General features: G+C 46.6%; 1 protein-coding gene across 4 annotated transcripts; it reads right to left on the reverse strand.

The window, feature by feature from the left end:
- Positions 1 to 280: 280 nt before the first annotated feature.
- Positions 281 to 15,996, reverse strand: TICAM1 (toll like receptor adaptor molecule 1). 4 transcript variants are annotated; one of them, XM_036762588.1, is made up of 4 exons: positions 15,666 to 15,996; positions 14,912 to 15,081; positions 12,903 to 13,097; positions 281 to 5,669 (listed from the first exon to the last, which is right to left on the reverse strand). In XM_036762588.1, the coding sequence occupies exon 4, from the start codon at positions 5,537 to 5,539 to the stop codon at positions 3,434 to 3,436; it is 2,106 nt and encodes a 701-aa protein (XP_036618483.1). In that variant the 5' UTR covers positions 5,540 to 5,669; positions 12,903 to 13,097; positions 14,912 to 15,081; positions 15,666 to 15,996; the 3' UTR covers positions 281 to 3,433. The 4 variants fall into 4 exon arrangements, with proteins under 4 accessions (XP_036618483.1, XP_036618491.1, XP_036618499.1 ...); XM_036762596.1 differs by lacking the exon at positions 12,903 to 13,097; XM_036762604.1 differs by lacking the exons at positions 12,903 to 13,097; positions 14,912 to 15,081.
- Positions 15,997 to 16,069: the final 73 nt, after the last annotated feature.

Here is a 16,069-nt window from a genome sequence, read left to right on the forward strand (position 1 = left end):
TGGGATTTGAAGCCAAGTATCATGACTCCATCTCCTATATTCAAAAGGGCTTAAAAAGGTACTTCCTCCTTTCTTTGTCCTTCCCACCTCCAATATTTAAAAAAAAAAACAAACCCAAAACATTCTTCAGCCAAAGTTGAGCCCTCTCTTACTAGCCTGCCATGGGCAGTTCACCTAGCTCATGCCTGAGCCTGGGCCTGCTCTTCCCTGCTTGAGAAGTTGGGTTTCTCCCTTTTTTAGTGCATATTTAGAGGGCAGGGACACTGGGAGACACAAAGAATTATTCAATAAATATTTATTACAGAAGAGCTGATTCAACTTTCAGTTCAACCATCCATTGCCCCCAAACACCAACATGGAAGGAAAAGGGAATTTGTCAACCCTATGCCAAGTTCTACCAAAGCCTTCTTCCATTTCTTCATAGGAACATCATGGTACCCTTAGCATCACCGAGGCTCTGCCCAGAGTGTTAACCAGCCCTGGCCAGTCTGGTGGCCTTCCTGTAAGGACTTCAAGGATTGGTTGGGGGATAGGATTGTCACCAGAAGACCAGCCTGGCTGAGTTTGGAGAAGTCCATCACCACAGGATGGACATCAGGTCCATTTTTTTTTCACCTGCAGCTTCTAATGAAACTATTTGCTAAGGTTGAGTGAAGCAAGGCTGGGATTTATATCTGTCCATGGAGAGTGCCTACCCTGATAAAACTATTGGTCCTCTTAGTACTAAAGTAAGTTGTGGCTTCCCAGGTCATTATAAACTCAAGGACAGAAAGATTCCCATGTGCTTTTCACAGAATCTTAGACTCTCAAAGTTGAAAGAGACCTCAAGTCCAACTTATATATTAAACAGGAATAATTTTCTTCCCTGATAGAGCAATATGGGTTACACAATTATACATTTAGGTGGATTCAGTTCTGCTTGGATAGTTGGACCCAAAGAGAAGTCATTAATGATTTGATGGCGGCTGAAAAAATAGGAAATGCCCAGTGGAGCACCCCAGAGATCTGTGCTTACCCTGGGCCTTTTAAACACCCGTTTTACAGATAAGGAACAGAGGCCCTAAAGAAGTTAAGAGGCTTGCCCTACTTACTAACAGTAATTGACAGGGGGGGAATTTGAACCCAGATTCTCTAAAGCCAGAGCTCTTTCTACTACCCAAGCTCTGTAAGATCTTCTATACTTGGGCTCTCTAAACAAAAATCAGCTTCACAAATATAAGATGGGGGAGGCCTAGCTAGTTCATCTGATAAAAGATCTGGGCTTTTCATCCGTTTGTAAGCTCAATGAGTCAACTGTGTTATGATGGCCCCCCAGAACCTTCATGTGATCTCATGATAGCACTAACTGTACCCTTCCCCAGTCAGAAACTCAACAAGCATTTATTAAGCACCTATTGTATGCCAGAGACTATGCTAAGAGTTGGGGATACAAGTTCAAACAGAAAGATAGACCCTATCCTCAAGAGGTTTACATTCTGATGGGGGAAGACCACCCATGAAAGGAAACTGAAAAGCAAGAAAGGAGGGAGACAGATGGAGATACGAAGCCGAGGGCCATGTTAGAAAGAAAGTCCAGAGAGTCAGGAGTGCACTGTGGAGAAGAATGAGGACATGGTTGGCCTGCACCTCCTCCTTCACATGGGGATTCAGGGAGGAAGCAGCACATCAGACGGAGAGGAGGCAGGGGCAGGGGGTACTTCCAATGTGGGAAGTCTAGGGCCAGTGTAAGCTTCCAGGGTGAAAAGGTTTCTTTGGCATGGTAAAGTCAGGAAAAATCAAGAGTACAACCTGAAACTAGGGTTCTGTACTCAGAGGCACATTTTAGAAAGGACGTTAGCAAACTGCAGGATGTACGGGAGGGCAGCCAAGATGGTGAAGGGCCTTTAAGGATCCAATAAGAAAATCAGTGACATTTAGCCTGAAGATGACTTCAGGGGTGGGGGGGGGGCCTCAAAAAGTGATATGTAGTGTGTGGCAACTGTCATCTGCCATTAAAACGTGCTTTAAGTATTTGAGGAGCTGTCGGAGAAAAGAGGCATTGTTCTCTTTGGCCTCAGCGATCTAAACCAGGTGGATGAAGCGGAGAGCTAAGCTTCAGCTTAACATCAGGAGAAACCTCCCAACCATCCAAACCATCTCAAAGTGGAAAAGGCTACCTTGGGAAGAGAAGGTTCCTTCTCCTCTTCTGTGATCTTCAAAAGGGGATTGGACGAGATGGGCTTCAGGAGCCTTTAACTCAGATTCTTTCTATAAAGCGACCTACAGGAAGTAAGGACGTCTTCAACTATACTGATCTCAGATTCCATATATACATACATACATACACACACACATATATATGAGACACAGTCAGCTGGGAAGATGAGATTAATATAGGTGAAGACATATAGATATATATATATGTGTGTGTGTGTGTGTGTGTATACATATGACTCTATCTGTTCCCCTCATCTCCCCTCCATCTAGTCCAAGGGTTCATTACCCTTTTTCTATGTCACAGACCCCTTTGACTGTCTGGTGAAGCCTATGGATTCCTTTTCAGAACAGCATCTATTGCTTGCATTCATAATGCAAGGAAATGCTACATTTAAGTTGGAAGGTGGTGAAAATAAAAATGTCATTTTTTTTCCATACAAATTCATGGATCGCCCAAAATCTATCCAAAGACACCACCCCCCAAAGAAAACTAACCCTGTTCTAGTGCCTAGTTCTAGGCACAAAATCCATTTGTGTCTTCTGATGATGGTGGTAATGACCTCTCCCATCATTCCTTCCTTCCTTCCTCTCCCCATACATTCGAATACATTAAATCCCAAACCCAGAAGGCCCAAGCAGAGGGAGACCGACTTGCCTAGCATCCATGTCACAAGGATTGGAGTCTAAGTGGAAAATCAGGGAAAGGAGAAGGGGATGCCATAGGGAAGATTAAAATCAGATTTTGGTTCCATGATGAGGTTCTGAGCTGGAAGCTCTCAACTAAGGCTCCTCTCCAGACCCTGGAAAGAAATGAAGAAGAGGAAAATGCTGCATCTCTCTACCTGCACAATTTTGTGGCTCTCTTTAATGCTGTGACTTCCAAGTCCCACAAGGGGCACAAAGAGGGAGCAGACAACGAACAGGGATGATAGCTATGCTTTCTTCAGCTCTTATCGCTCCATGCCATCCTCGAGATTAAATTCTCAATTCTGGCCATCACTAGTTGTGTGATATCAGGGAAGTCTGGGCTTCTCTGGGCTTCAGTTATGTAATCTGTAAAATGAAAGTGTTGAACTGAAGGGCTTCTCAAGTGCCCTTCAGTTTTAAATTTGTAATCCCAGCTGTGGATATTTCTCTGGCACAGGCCCATGCCTGCTCTCCTGGATCCTCAGACCAGTGGTGGCGGCAGGGATGGCTGGACAATGGAGCAAAGGCTCCAGACCTTTCCAGGGTCTTCTCACTCTCTCTCAGTTCTCTCCTCCTCACTGGGACCCTGCCCTTCCCTCCGGCCCCACATGTAGTTGTTGAGACCCAATTGTACCATATGAGCATTATGGATGATAAGAGGCTGGGCTCCAGCACTCTGAGGGTCCGGCTGGCGGGCTGAACTGGGGACAGGGGGAAAAGGCATAGATGGGATAAACTGATTGGGCTGGAAAGCAGAGGGAGCAGTGGCAAAGTGGGGGGAGAGACTATGTGCCCAAGGATGTGACATCGGCATCCTGTAGCCTTGAGCAAAGGACATCTGATTTGGGAAAGCCATGGTGAGACTCTGTAGCTGCTTATGCAGAAGGTTATAGTGGTATGCTAAGTCAGAGAGGGCATTCTCCTTCTGCAAGACCCTCTCCCTGTCCTCTGCCATCTGCTGGGTCTGCTCCTGGATTGCCCGAATTTCCTGTTGTTTCTTCCACACTTCCCTCTGGGCTTGTAGCCTTCGACGGTTGAAGGTGCTACTGACTTTCTTGGAGAAAACAGGAGAACTCTCATCCAGGCTCACCAAGCCAGTCAGCAACGAGGAAACCTTGGCAGATTTCAATGTGCTCTCCCGGGGAAAGAAGGGGATGACGGAGTTCTCCTTCTCACTCCTCGTGAGGGAATTCATCAGGGCCATGTGCACCTGGTGGAGGCTCATGCGGCAATCAAAGTGCCTAGTGAGGAGGAGCACTGTAAAGGCAGAATTGTCAATGGCATCTTGCAAACATCGTAGCTCAAAACGTCCAGGTACCTGAAATTCCTCACAGAATGTAGTGCCATCGGGTACACCCAGGCTCTCCAGGGTATCCCGGACTCTAAGGGCAATGGCTTCATCCTCCTGGGCGTGGAGGATCACAAAGCTGAAGAAACGCTGTCCTGTGTCTAGCTCGGGTCCTGAGGACAGTGAAGATGATGGAGATGGAGAAGGATCCTGAGTGGAGACTGGAGGCCTTGGACCTGCAGCCTTCTTTGGAAAATCACTCTCTTGCACAGAGAGTGGGGTGGCCTTCCCTTCCCCAGAAGGAGGGACTGACATGGGGGACAATCCTGGGAGAGCCCCAAAATCCTCACTGGACACAAGAGTTTCTGCAGGCTTCATTGAGGCTGGCTGCAGAGACATGGCATCAGAAAGTGCTTCCAAACATTCCACAGGAGAATGTACGCTGGTCTCAGGGGCCACTGGGATTGTAGGAGATGAGGGGATGGAGGAGCTGGGAGCCTGATGATCAGAAATCACTGAGGCCGAACTATTTAGCTGTACAGGGAGTGAGGCGGCTGGGTCAGAACAAGGCCAGCTCATCTCCTCTGGCTCCTGCCTGGCCAGTGGTTCAGAAGCCTGATTAGAATTGGTCTGAGGGTCCCCACACAGTTTACTGGGGCCTCTGGGGCTCCTTTTCTGGAGCTGGTGAGTGAGGAAAGGCAAAGTGGGGGACTGACTGATATCCAGGTTGCTGGCAAAAGAGGCAGGACTACCAGTAGAGCGTAAGGACAGAGGAAATGACTCAGTTGCCAATAAATCTGACCTGGCCCTGATAGGCCAGGGGTGACTACTGACCCTAGAGGCTGGGGCTGAGGACACTGGAAGGCAGCCCACATCTGACCTGAGCATCTGGAAACTCCCAGCTCCATGGATATCAAGGCCACACAGGGACTGGGCCTCAGCCAGGATGCTGGGCAGCCGGGCATCGTGACACAGGCTGAGGGCCTGCAGGGCAGCTTGGTAGGCTTGGTTCCGGGATGAAGACTCACATAGTTTCTCTTCTTCAAGCAACTGGTAAATGCGGGCAACAGCCAATGGAATGTCTGCCTGCTCTTGAGATGGCAAAAGGTCCTCTTGGTTGAGGGGCTCAGTCCCTTCCCAGGTCCTAGCTACAGAGAGTGCCACTTTATCTCCTCTCAGTGAGTCCAAGACTATCCTGGCCTCTGTCTTCTGTCCCAGAGTCAGGAGGACCATGGCGTATAGGAGGTTGCTGGCTTTGGAACCTGGCCGAGGGGCCTTCAACTTGTGTTTGAGGTAGAGGAGTTTGTCCTGCCCAGCTTGGTGTAAGATGTCAAAGGCTCCCTTCAAGCTTGGGGTGTCCTCTGCCATTTTTGGCCTCCTGGAGAAGGGGTAGACATGGCATGTTCTGCTCTGTCAACCTGAGATGGGGAGGGCCCTCCGGCTCTCACCCCAGTACCTCAGGCCTCCACCATCCTGCCTTCAGGCATTTCAACTGTACCTGCCACAAACAGAATAGAAGCAGAGTTAGCGTTTACTCATGTTCTTCCTCCCCATCCCCTCCCCAACCCCATAACATTCCCTTTCCTACACTTCTCGGGTGGATCAGCTTAGCTATAGGAGGAAGGTACCCTGAGAGAGAGACAGGAGGTATGTACCAGGAGACCACCACCACCATCTCAGCCACCACTTCTCCCCTCAGACACACCCCAACAGTGTCTGTCCAGGATATTGGCCCTCAGAACCTTAGGAATAACTGGCCTCCAATACCAATGGCTCTGCTTCCAGCCCAGCCCTGGCAGTCATCATCCCAGGGAGCAATCCCTATGGAGATATAACCTGGCAGAGGCTTCTTTGGGTGAAGAACCTCTGCCTCCAAAAGTCAAATTCTTGCCCCCCGCAGTCCTTCGAATGGCTCAGCGTTGGAAATGACAGAAGCATCAGTAGAAACATTAAAGATACATTAGCATATGCTTTGTGTCTGCACCCCAAAGACTGTGGGACCTTTCCATGTGACTTGAAGGTGAAACCTATCTGTGTCAAACTCACATTAAAATGTAGCTTGACAGCAGAGACTAGCTTGCTTTTCTATTTGTATCCACAGTGTTTTGCAGTAAATAAACCATTTTTCTTTCTTTCAAACCCTAGCAGCTTCCCTCCAGGAAATCTCTGACTATCCCAGCCCTTCCTGATAACAATGCCCCCTATGTCTAAGGGCATTTAAAATTGACCAGGAGCTCTCCTCACAACTCTGCAGGGTGAGCACTAGGAGGAGGATCACCCCCGATTCACAGATGAGGACACTGAGGCTCAAAAAGGGAAAGTGACTTTATCCAAGGTCCCACACTAGCGAGTATAAGGGCTGGGATTCATAGGAATTAGAGCCAGAAGGAACCTTACAGATCATCTGGTCAAATGTCCTCATTTTTCAGATGAAGAAACAGGCCCAGAGAAGAACAATGCCCATGGTGACATAGGTAAGAAGCAGCTGAGTCAGGATGTGACTTCAGGTCTTCACTTCAAGTCCCCGGACTCTTTCCCCTACACTATCTTGCCCTTCCTTCTCTCAGCTCATACCATAGGTTGGCACATAATTGTCCTCTGTGTGTAAGTCTGAGCTAACTAGACTGAAAACTTCCTGAGGACAGGCATTGGGGCTGCTCTTTCTTCTCCCTCCTTTCTTGCCTCTTGCACAGGGCTGATCTAAAGAATGTGTGAGTATAGGGTCCTGTAGCAGGAACAACATAATGGCTAACATGGGAAAGAGAAAAATCTGCTTCTTTCTCTTCCTACTATCAAGGGAAGCTTTGGAGTCTTGCAGATAGATCCCTGCTCTTGAACGTAGGTGTTCTGGGTTCCCATTCCAGCCCTCTTATTAGCAATGTGATCTTAAATCCAATTTGCTTGCAAGTCAAGACATCACCCTCCTGATGTCATAAGTCTTCTTCCAGAATGAAGGCTGAACAACAATTTGTGAGAAGTAATAGCTGCCCTCAATGACCTAGCTGGACAAATCAGAGTGCTACAGAGTAGAAGGATGGGAAGAGAGCTCCCAGGCAATCCAGTCCAACCCATGAACAAGAAGCCCTTCAACAACTTATCTGACAAGTGGATCATCCAGCCAATGCCTGAAGGCCTCCAATTATGGGGCACTCACTACTTCATGAGGCAACCCACGCCTCTTTTGGACCACTCTAACTGTTAGGATGTTACCTTACAGTAATCTAAATCTGTCTCCCAGCAGCTCCCATCCATCATTCCTAGATGTATCCTCTGGGGCAAGCAAAATGAGTCTAATCCATCTTTCACCAAAAGCCCTGCAAATATTTAAAGAGAGCCAACACGTGCCCAACAGGTCTCATCGGCAACTCTGCTTGGTTGCACTCCATGAACATCATGCCTCCCCCACGACAAATTGATCACCTGAAATCTTTTTTGTTTTTTCCAGAAAGAGGCAGGGCAATTGGGGTTAAGTGACTTGCCCAAGGTCACACAGCTAGTAAGCGTGTCAAGAGTCTGAGGTCACATTTGAACTCAGGTCCTCCTAACTCCAGGGCTGGTGCTCTACTCAACGCTCCACCTAGCTGCTCCCATCACCTGAAATCAAATCACACCATGCAGACTGACTCAGCTTTTGATATTCAACATCTTCTCATTTCCCGTACCGCCCCCCACACCCCCCCCACAGTACCCCCACCTTCTGACTGGAGGGCAAGCAATAAACTCCTCCTAAAGCCTTCCTTTATAGAGGGTTCATTTTCCAGGAAACTATTTTCTATCACCCTTGTTCTGGGTGGTCCCCCTCTACCCTTCCCTTTTCAGCTTCCTTTTGTGTATTGTCTTTTCGGTTAGATTATAAGCTCCTTGACAGAAGGGAGTGCTTCCTTTTTCTTATTTTAATCCCCAAGACTTAGCACAGTGCTGCCTGGCACCTAGTAGGCACTTAATAAATGTTTATTGAGTTAAATCAAGTTCAGTTCTTACACACAGCTAGTGAGTGTAAGAAGAAACATGAAACCATTAGATAAAAGTCAGCTGTATTATCATTATTAGAAATATCGGGGCAGCTAGGTGGTACAGTGAGTAGAGCACCAGCTCTGGAGTCAGAAGGACCTGAGTTCAAACCCGGCCTCAGACACTTGATACATGTACTAGCTCTGTGACCTTGGGCAAGTCACTTAACCTCAATTGCCCTGCCAAAAAACAAAAACAAAAAACAAACAAAAAAAGAAATATCACAATAGGGTGGGGCCGCACACATATGAAATGTGTGACTCTTCACTGGAGGTGTTTAGGTTGGACTTCTTGGGGATGCTGTTGAAGGAATTCATAAGAGAAGTGAGGGTTGGGCCAGATGACTGACCAAGTCCCTTCTATCTCTAAGAGATTGTTAGGGATTAAAATATGTATCAAGTGAGGACTAATGATTCCATAATCATCAAATCAAATTTTGTGGTTGTTCAGTCCTTTCCATTGTGTCCAACTCTTCACGGCCCCATTTGGGGTTTTCTTAGCAAAGAAAGCACTGGAGTGCTTTGCCTTTTCCTTATCCAGCTCATTTTACAGATGAGGAAACTGAGGCAAACAGGGTTAGGTGATTTACCTAGGGTCACACAGCCAGTAAGTGTCTGATGCCAGATTTGAACTCAGGTCTTCCTGACTCCAAGCCCGGAGCTCTCCACTTGACCACTTAGCTGCCCCCATCAAATCAAATAGCCATTATGTACTATAACACTCATCTTCCTCAACCTCTGCAGCAGTCAGTCTTTCTAACCACCCTCATTCCTCCTGGATATTAATTTCTCCCTTAGTTTCTGTGATGGCGACTGTCTTGGTTCTCTTCCTACTTCACTGGGAGCTCTCTCTCATTCTACTTTATGGCTCTTCTTCCCACCCTCAACTGTGGGTGTTCCCAAAGCTCAGTCATTGGCCTTCTGCTCTTCTCACTACTCTTTCCCTCTTGTCTGCTTCCGTGGATGTAATTCTGTCCTCTATGGGGATAATTCTAAAATGTATATCTCAACTTGGGTCTCTCCTAAGCTCATGCATCTCCAACTGCCCACCTTTGCCTCAAACTTGGGACATCCAAAATGAAATCTGTCATCCACACACACACACACACACACACACACACACACACACACATGCGCGCGTGTGCGCGCTTAGCTTCCCTGTCACAACAGACTGTCTCTCCTTCCTAATTCTGTCAATGACACCAATATTCTCTAATCTTCAGGTCTTGGAATTGTCTCTGACTGCTCCCTCTCCATCTCCAGTCCAAAGTCCCATCAGTTCTTCCTTTGAAATGAATCACTCCCATCCTCCTCCTCGTTCCTACTTCAACCTACATGGCTCTAGTACAGGACTCTGTACACTGGCCCCAGTGTCCCTTCTACTGTCAGCGATCTGATTGCAGTCAGGCTCACAAAATATTAGAGATGGAGACCAAGTTCAACCTCATTTTACTTGATAAAGAAACTTGAGGCCTCAAAAAGGAGCAAGACTTATTTGTGGTCACAGAGCAAGTGAGCAAGGACTAGAGACTAAGCCTTCCATGGTACCAGTCTTCCTAAAGAAGGGCTCCCATGTGGTCAAAAACCAAAGTCCAAACTCCTTAGCCTGGGTTCTACCCTACCTTATCACTGATTCCTCCCCTCCCACCCATCTCCTCTCTCTTGGGTCCAGTTCTAGTGATGCTGTCCTATTCGCTGGTTCCTCAGTGACCTTCAAGATCATTAAGTTCAAATCACCCATTTTACAGACAAGGAAATTAAGGGTAAGAGAGGTTAAGTGAATTGCCCAGAGGCACACAGCTCCAGGTCTGGAAGTACAATTCAAATCCAGACTTCAAGTCCAGTATTTTACCCACTAATAGCCAGCATTTATACAACACCTTAAGATTCACAAAGTGCTTTACAAATATTATCTTATTTTATCCTCTCAACTCTCCTGGGAGGTAGATACTATTATTATCCCCATTTTACAGATGAGGGAAAGTGAAGCAGACAGAGGCAAAGCAACTTGCCCGGGGTCACACAGCTAGGAAATGTCTGAGGTTGGATTTGAACTCAGGTCTTCCTGACTCCAGGTCTAGCACTCAATCCACTAGAATTTGCTCATTACCCTCTGAACATACCTTGTGCTTTCCAGCATCTGTATCTTTTTGCTCGAGTTATTCACCTCACCCAGAAAGCCCTTCAACTTCCTTCTCCCATGCAGATCCTCCCTAATCTTCAAAGCCCAGCCCGAATGTCACCTTCTCCAAGGAGCCTTCCCAGAAGCCCCCATCTAGAGGTGATCTCTTCGGCCAACAGAAGTACTTCCATTAGAAGACTCATCATGTTCTTTTTGTCAAGGACACACAAGCATGGTCTTATTGGAGTGAGCCCTCCCTCCCTGCACACCGATGGCACAGATATATAAACAAAATCCATCACTCTGGGCTTTTCCACTGACATAAAAGAGACAACCCATCCCCCTGTGGCCAGCTTTCTGTCAATGAGCCTCTCCATACTTAACAGGTTGGTCCTCATGGCATAGACAGGCTTCACCTGGCCCACAGCTGAAGCCTTTGAAGATTCATGGGATGTGCACAGCATTCAAGGCTCTATGATCACCTCCATGCAGTGGGACCATCACAGTCTACTTTGTATTCTGGCTATTTATGTACACATCTTATCTTCCCATCCCTCTTCAACCCTCACTAGACTATAAACTATAAACCTCATCTTCTCCATCTTTATATCCCTTTTGGAGCCTAGAATAGGGCCCTGTACATAGTAGGTACTCAGTAAAGGTATTATGAATGAATGTAATTTTATAATAATTAACAAGAGGAAACCATGGCACAATTAATTGCAAATGTGTATGTCTGGAGAGCTCTCCAGTTCTGAATGTTCTCCTGAGCTCTAGATCCTAGTTCCAGCTGTGTATTGTGGAAAGCGCACTGAATTTGGGATCAGAGGATCCAGTTTCCCATGCTATTTACTACCTAAGTGTCCCTGGGTAAGTCGTTTTCTTCTCTGGACTTCAGTTTCTTCAAGATAAAATGAGTAGATTGGGTTAGTTCAGAGCTTCTTAGCCTGGGATACATGAACTTGCTTTTTGATAACTGTATTTGTGTCAGTTTCCTTTATCATCATATGTATTTTAAAACAGGATTCTGAGAAAGGATCCATAAGCTTCACTAGACTGACTGCCAAAGGGGTCTATGTCACAATGTTAAGAAGCCCTGGGCTAGATGACTTCTAGGGGAGGAGCTCTAGACCCTAGGATGTACCTATAGGACGCTGTCACTTAAACAGTCCATTGGCATCTCAAATTCAACATTTAAAGCCCTTCACATTCTGGATCAAGTGTAATTTCCATGCCAGTTACAAATTTCTACCCCACCTCTCCCCATGCACCCAGTTTTCCAGCAAAACTGGCCTACTTGCACTTGATATTTCAACTGCCACCTTCACCCCTTTGCATCGGCTGTTCTCCATTCTTAGAATGCTCTCCTTCCTTATCTCTAAGTCTTGGAAGCCCTGATGCCCTTCAAGATTCTGCTCTGGTGTAACTCCTACATGAGACCTTTCCATATTCCCTTGATTGTCCTTCCCTTCCCCCGAAATTACTTTGTGCTTGTAAATATACCTTGTATTTGTTTATAATTTCCTAGTAGAATGTAAGCCCCTTGAAAGCAAGGATTCTTTTTTTCTTTGTCTTAGTAGACAGTGCCCTGCACAAAGAAGACAATTAGTAAATGCTTCTTGAATTGTATTTAATATGTCTAAAACAGAGCTAAATAACCTTTCTCCAAAATTTATTGCTCCTCTCAACTTTCCTAGTTCTGTTGATAGAATCACCCACTCACGCAGGAGGAAAACCTCAAAATCATCTCTAACTCTTCCAGGCCCCTCATCCCATTAGTTGCCAAGTCCTGTGCATCTTAGCTCTGGGACATCTCACATCCATCCCCTTCTCACTACTCAAGGGCTTCCACCCTAGTTAAGGCATTCACTGCCTCTCATGTGGGCAGTTTCAAAAGCCACCTAATAGGATCTCTCAGATGCAGTGCCCCCTTCTCTAAGCCATCCACCACACAGCTGCCAAAATAAGTTTCCTATGGCCTAGCTCTGACTACATCACTCCCCTGCTGAAACATCTTCAGTGATTTCCCCTTACCTATGAGATAAAATACCAGCTCCCTGCTTTGCAGTTCCAGCCCTTCCGTGGTCCATCTCCAACCCACCTCAGCCTTATTTTATGCTCCTCCCTTTTTCATACTCTATGGCCCACTTAGGCTGAGCTACTAGCAACCCTTCCATACTCATCACCCAATCTCTTCCTATCGAAATCCTTCCCTCTTCCTTCAAAGCCCAGCTCAACTGCTACCTCCCTCAGGAAACCTTTCCTATTTGCCTTAAGATGAAGGACACCTCTCCTCTAATCACTCATCCCATTATAAGGTTTGCCCTCAGAATTTTCCTGAATTGTATAGTTATTTATTGGTCTATATCTCATTGCTCTAAAAGATAATCCCATTGTGTTAAAATTATATCTTGTTCTGGTCCCCCTGATTACCATCACCCCACTTCTAGTCAGTATAGCAAGTTTATAAGCAGCCAATATAAATGAGCAATAGCAGAAAATTAGATCACAGAGGGGAACGCAGAAGTCACACACAAATCATCCCAAACATCCAAGAAGCATAATTTACAAACTGTGTCATATGTTAACCAAAATTCACCTCCTGGTAGTATTTGCTGAATCAGGGAAAGCCATAGGTGGTACTGTCAGGGCTCTGGTCCTATGATATCTGGTCCATACATAAAATCTAGACTTCCACAGCTTCAGATCAGCAGAACATCAAAAGTTGATGATAACTTTGAGATGATGTGGATGTTAATTAACTAATCCCAAGGTGACACAGATAAGAGTTGGTCTGTTTCAAAAACAAAAAGACCCTATAAGAATGAGACCTCAAACTCATGCCCCCTGAGCCCTCTTCCAGCTCCGATGGGTCCATGCTGTCTAGCGCTTCCAAATCTATTATGGTTATGTGAGTGATACTTTCTGCCTCTCCCCCTTCCCATCCTCTTCCCCATGCTGCCTGCCTTCACCATCCCATCCCCTGTCCTCATACCACCATTTGCCTCTGTATCCCTTTTGCTGCTTGTCTCTATTCTCTGTACTGTTTGCTTTCATTAACGTGTGACTGCTGGCCTTTTTCTGGCTGCCAATCAGGATCTCTCTTGGAGAGTGTCCAAAGAACTGGGCATGCCTGCCCCCATTTCATAATTTTGTAAATTATCAATTCATCTATGATGGCAAAGACCAGAATGATTTTTCTCCCCATCTGGTGTCCAGCACCAGCAAACAGGAACAGTTTCATTACTAAGAGCAGGGGTGGATAGAGAGTTTAGTTAAGACCTGATAGGTCTCTGTCCCCAATTCAATTCACCAAGCACTTAACAGTGAGCTGATCTCACCTTGTCACTTCTCTGCTCAAGAAGCTTCTTCAGTGGCTTTTTAGTGTTTTTAGAATAAAATATAAATTCTAGCCACTCACATTTATAACTTGAATTTGACCCTTAGCTCACTTACACCACTCCCAATAAGCAATAAGTTGTCAATTTTGTTGATTGAAAGTCTCTCCAATATTTCCCTGTTCTCTCTTAGCTAGGTAAAGACTGAAGGGAAAACAGATACTTGTTATCCTCCTACTCCTTGAGTACAAAGCAAAAGACCCTTTAGATTTTAGCAGGCATTTTGATAAAATAATAAAACCAGTTTGGTTTTTTAAAAATAATGAAGTGAAATATATTGATCTGAAATATTTTAGAAATATGAAGTCCGAGATATGATTGTCCTAGCATTCGAGTTCCTTTTTAAACCAAAATGAACAAAGGAAAAAGGTAGCATTTGAGTTGGGCTTTTAAGAGCATGGTCCAGAATTCAACAGAAGACATTTCAAGCATAGGGTACAGAGTAAGCAAATACATCAAGGTGGCAAAGCTCAAAAATTGTTTGGAGCACAGAGAGCTGTTAAGTTAGCTGAGAGATTGTAGGAAATAATACTGGAAAAGGTAAGGTGTAAACTGACAGACATCTTCCTGAGTTCAAATCTGACACTTGCTATGTGACTCTGGGCAATTCACTTAATTCTGTTTGCCTCAGTTCCTCATCTGTAAAATGAGTTGGAAAGGAAATGGCCAGCCACTCCAGCATCTCTGCCAAGAAAACCCCAAGTGGGGTCACAAAGGGTCAGACATGGCTGAACAAACTGACAGAGGAGTTCTTAACTTTTTCGGTGTTTGGGGTCCTGGTTCCCTTGGGCAATCTGAAGAAAACCTATGGGTGCCTTTTCAGAATAATGTTTTTAAATGCATAAAATAAAATACAGAGGATCCCAAAGGAAACCAATTCTATTGAAATACAGTTACCAAAATAGATTACAAAGCTCCTAAGGTAAGAGGAGAGTCGGGGAGAATCGTTTAACCTTTGCTCAGTATTCAGCCGAGATCTGTGACTTAAGATTGTGGAGGCAGTAATATCTGCCCTAATAGGCACTTAATAACAACCTCCTACCTCTTTCCTCTTTTCTCCCAACTTCTCTCCCTGAGTGAGGAATCAGTCAACTACCACCACAAGGAAAAGAGACTGTGGATCCACGTGGTGTCCTGGGCTCAAAGTCACCCAGGAAATGGTGGACTTCCCTGCCCCTCCCTGGACTCCACAGCATCACCCTCCCCTTACCTTTCTTTAGAAGTGTACCAGAGCGCTTAGTCTGGAACATACAGAGAAGCCAGAGGGAAGGTGCCAAAGAATTTCCCAGGACCTGGGGGCCACTAGCTGCCCCAGAATGAAGGTACCCGTCTCAGGACTGCCAGGCTAGGCGGCTCCCCCGAGGAGGCTGGATGCGGAAGCTGGACAACCAGATGGGTTATGGAAACTTTTAGCTACGTGTTCAGAGTCCGGCCCGACCCCTCCCTCAGAAGTTAGAGTGGCATGAAGATTTTCCCTTTTCTCCCAGCCACAGGAGGGGACTGATTGGGACTTCCCCACAAGAAGGCTCCGTTTCGGGGCATGAAGGGATAGGGGAGGCAGTGCCACCCGAGTATTGCTCTCCAATGGGTACTCAAAGCAAACTGGCAGGCATTTTGCTGCCTGGCAAGCCAAGCAGGCTGAGCCAGGAAGGGTCTCCTGGACCCCAGGAATGGGACAACTCCTAAACTCCAAACCCTGGGGGAACGGGGATGTGAAGACAAAGGGTGCAGAGCTAGAAACTCCGAGGACGAAGAGGGTGTGATGGGGCGAAGTGGAGAAGAGAGGAATTTAGAACAAGGATGGGGGGTGACGCTGGGGTTAGTGACAAAGTCATTTCGAATGCCGAGCACAGGGAAAGCTCGGAATGGGCCGGGACTCAACAAGGAGTTCCGAACACTGCTAGGGGGAGCTCCCAAGACTGAAGAACAGAGAAAATTTCGTAACTGGCCTAAGACAGTCATACCCGCCCGAAGTGGGGTGTCCAGATCTTGGAATTCCGCAGCCCTTCCGAGTGGCTCCCTCGGCCTCCGAGCTCCCCAGGCTGAAGGTGGGGGCAGACCGCAGGCGGAGGTTGGAACCTCGGAGCCACCTACACCCATTCGGAGCCCCGGGAGGAGCTGCTGGCCTCGTCGGTCTGGCGAAGGGGTGGATCGGTCTACGCCCCAGGGACAGGCAGGCTGCACCGCCCCTGAGCCTTCGAGAGAGCTCGTTGGGGTTCTTCCGCCCTCGCTCTCGGCTTTAGTGGACCTGAAATTTGGGTGTAAAAATACACAACAGAATTACCCCCAATCCCCAGCTAGGGAAAAGCCCCCAGTCTGTCCCTCGCTACCATTTCCTCCGCTTACTACCAACCTGGAGGAGGGGAAG

Source organism: Trichosurus vulpecula, chromosome 1 (genome assembly GCF_011100635.1).
Source record: "Trichosurus vulpecula isolate mTriVul1 chromosome 1, mTriVul1.pri, whole genome shotgun sequence".
Taxonomy (NCBI): Eukaryota; Metazoa; Chordata; class Mammalia; order Diprotodontia; family Phalangeridae; genus Trichosurus; species Trichosurus vulpecula.

Coding starts and splice junctions, on each gene's coding strand:
- TICAM1 (XM_036762604.1), bottom strand. CDS start 5,539: ATGGCAGAGGACACCCCAAGCTTGAAGGGAGCCTTTGACATCTTACAC.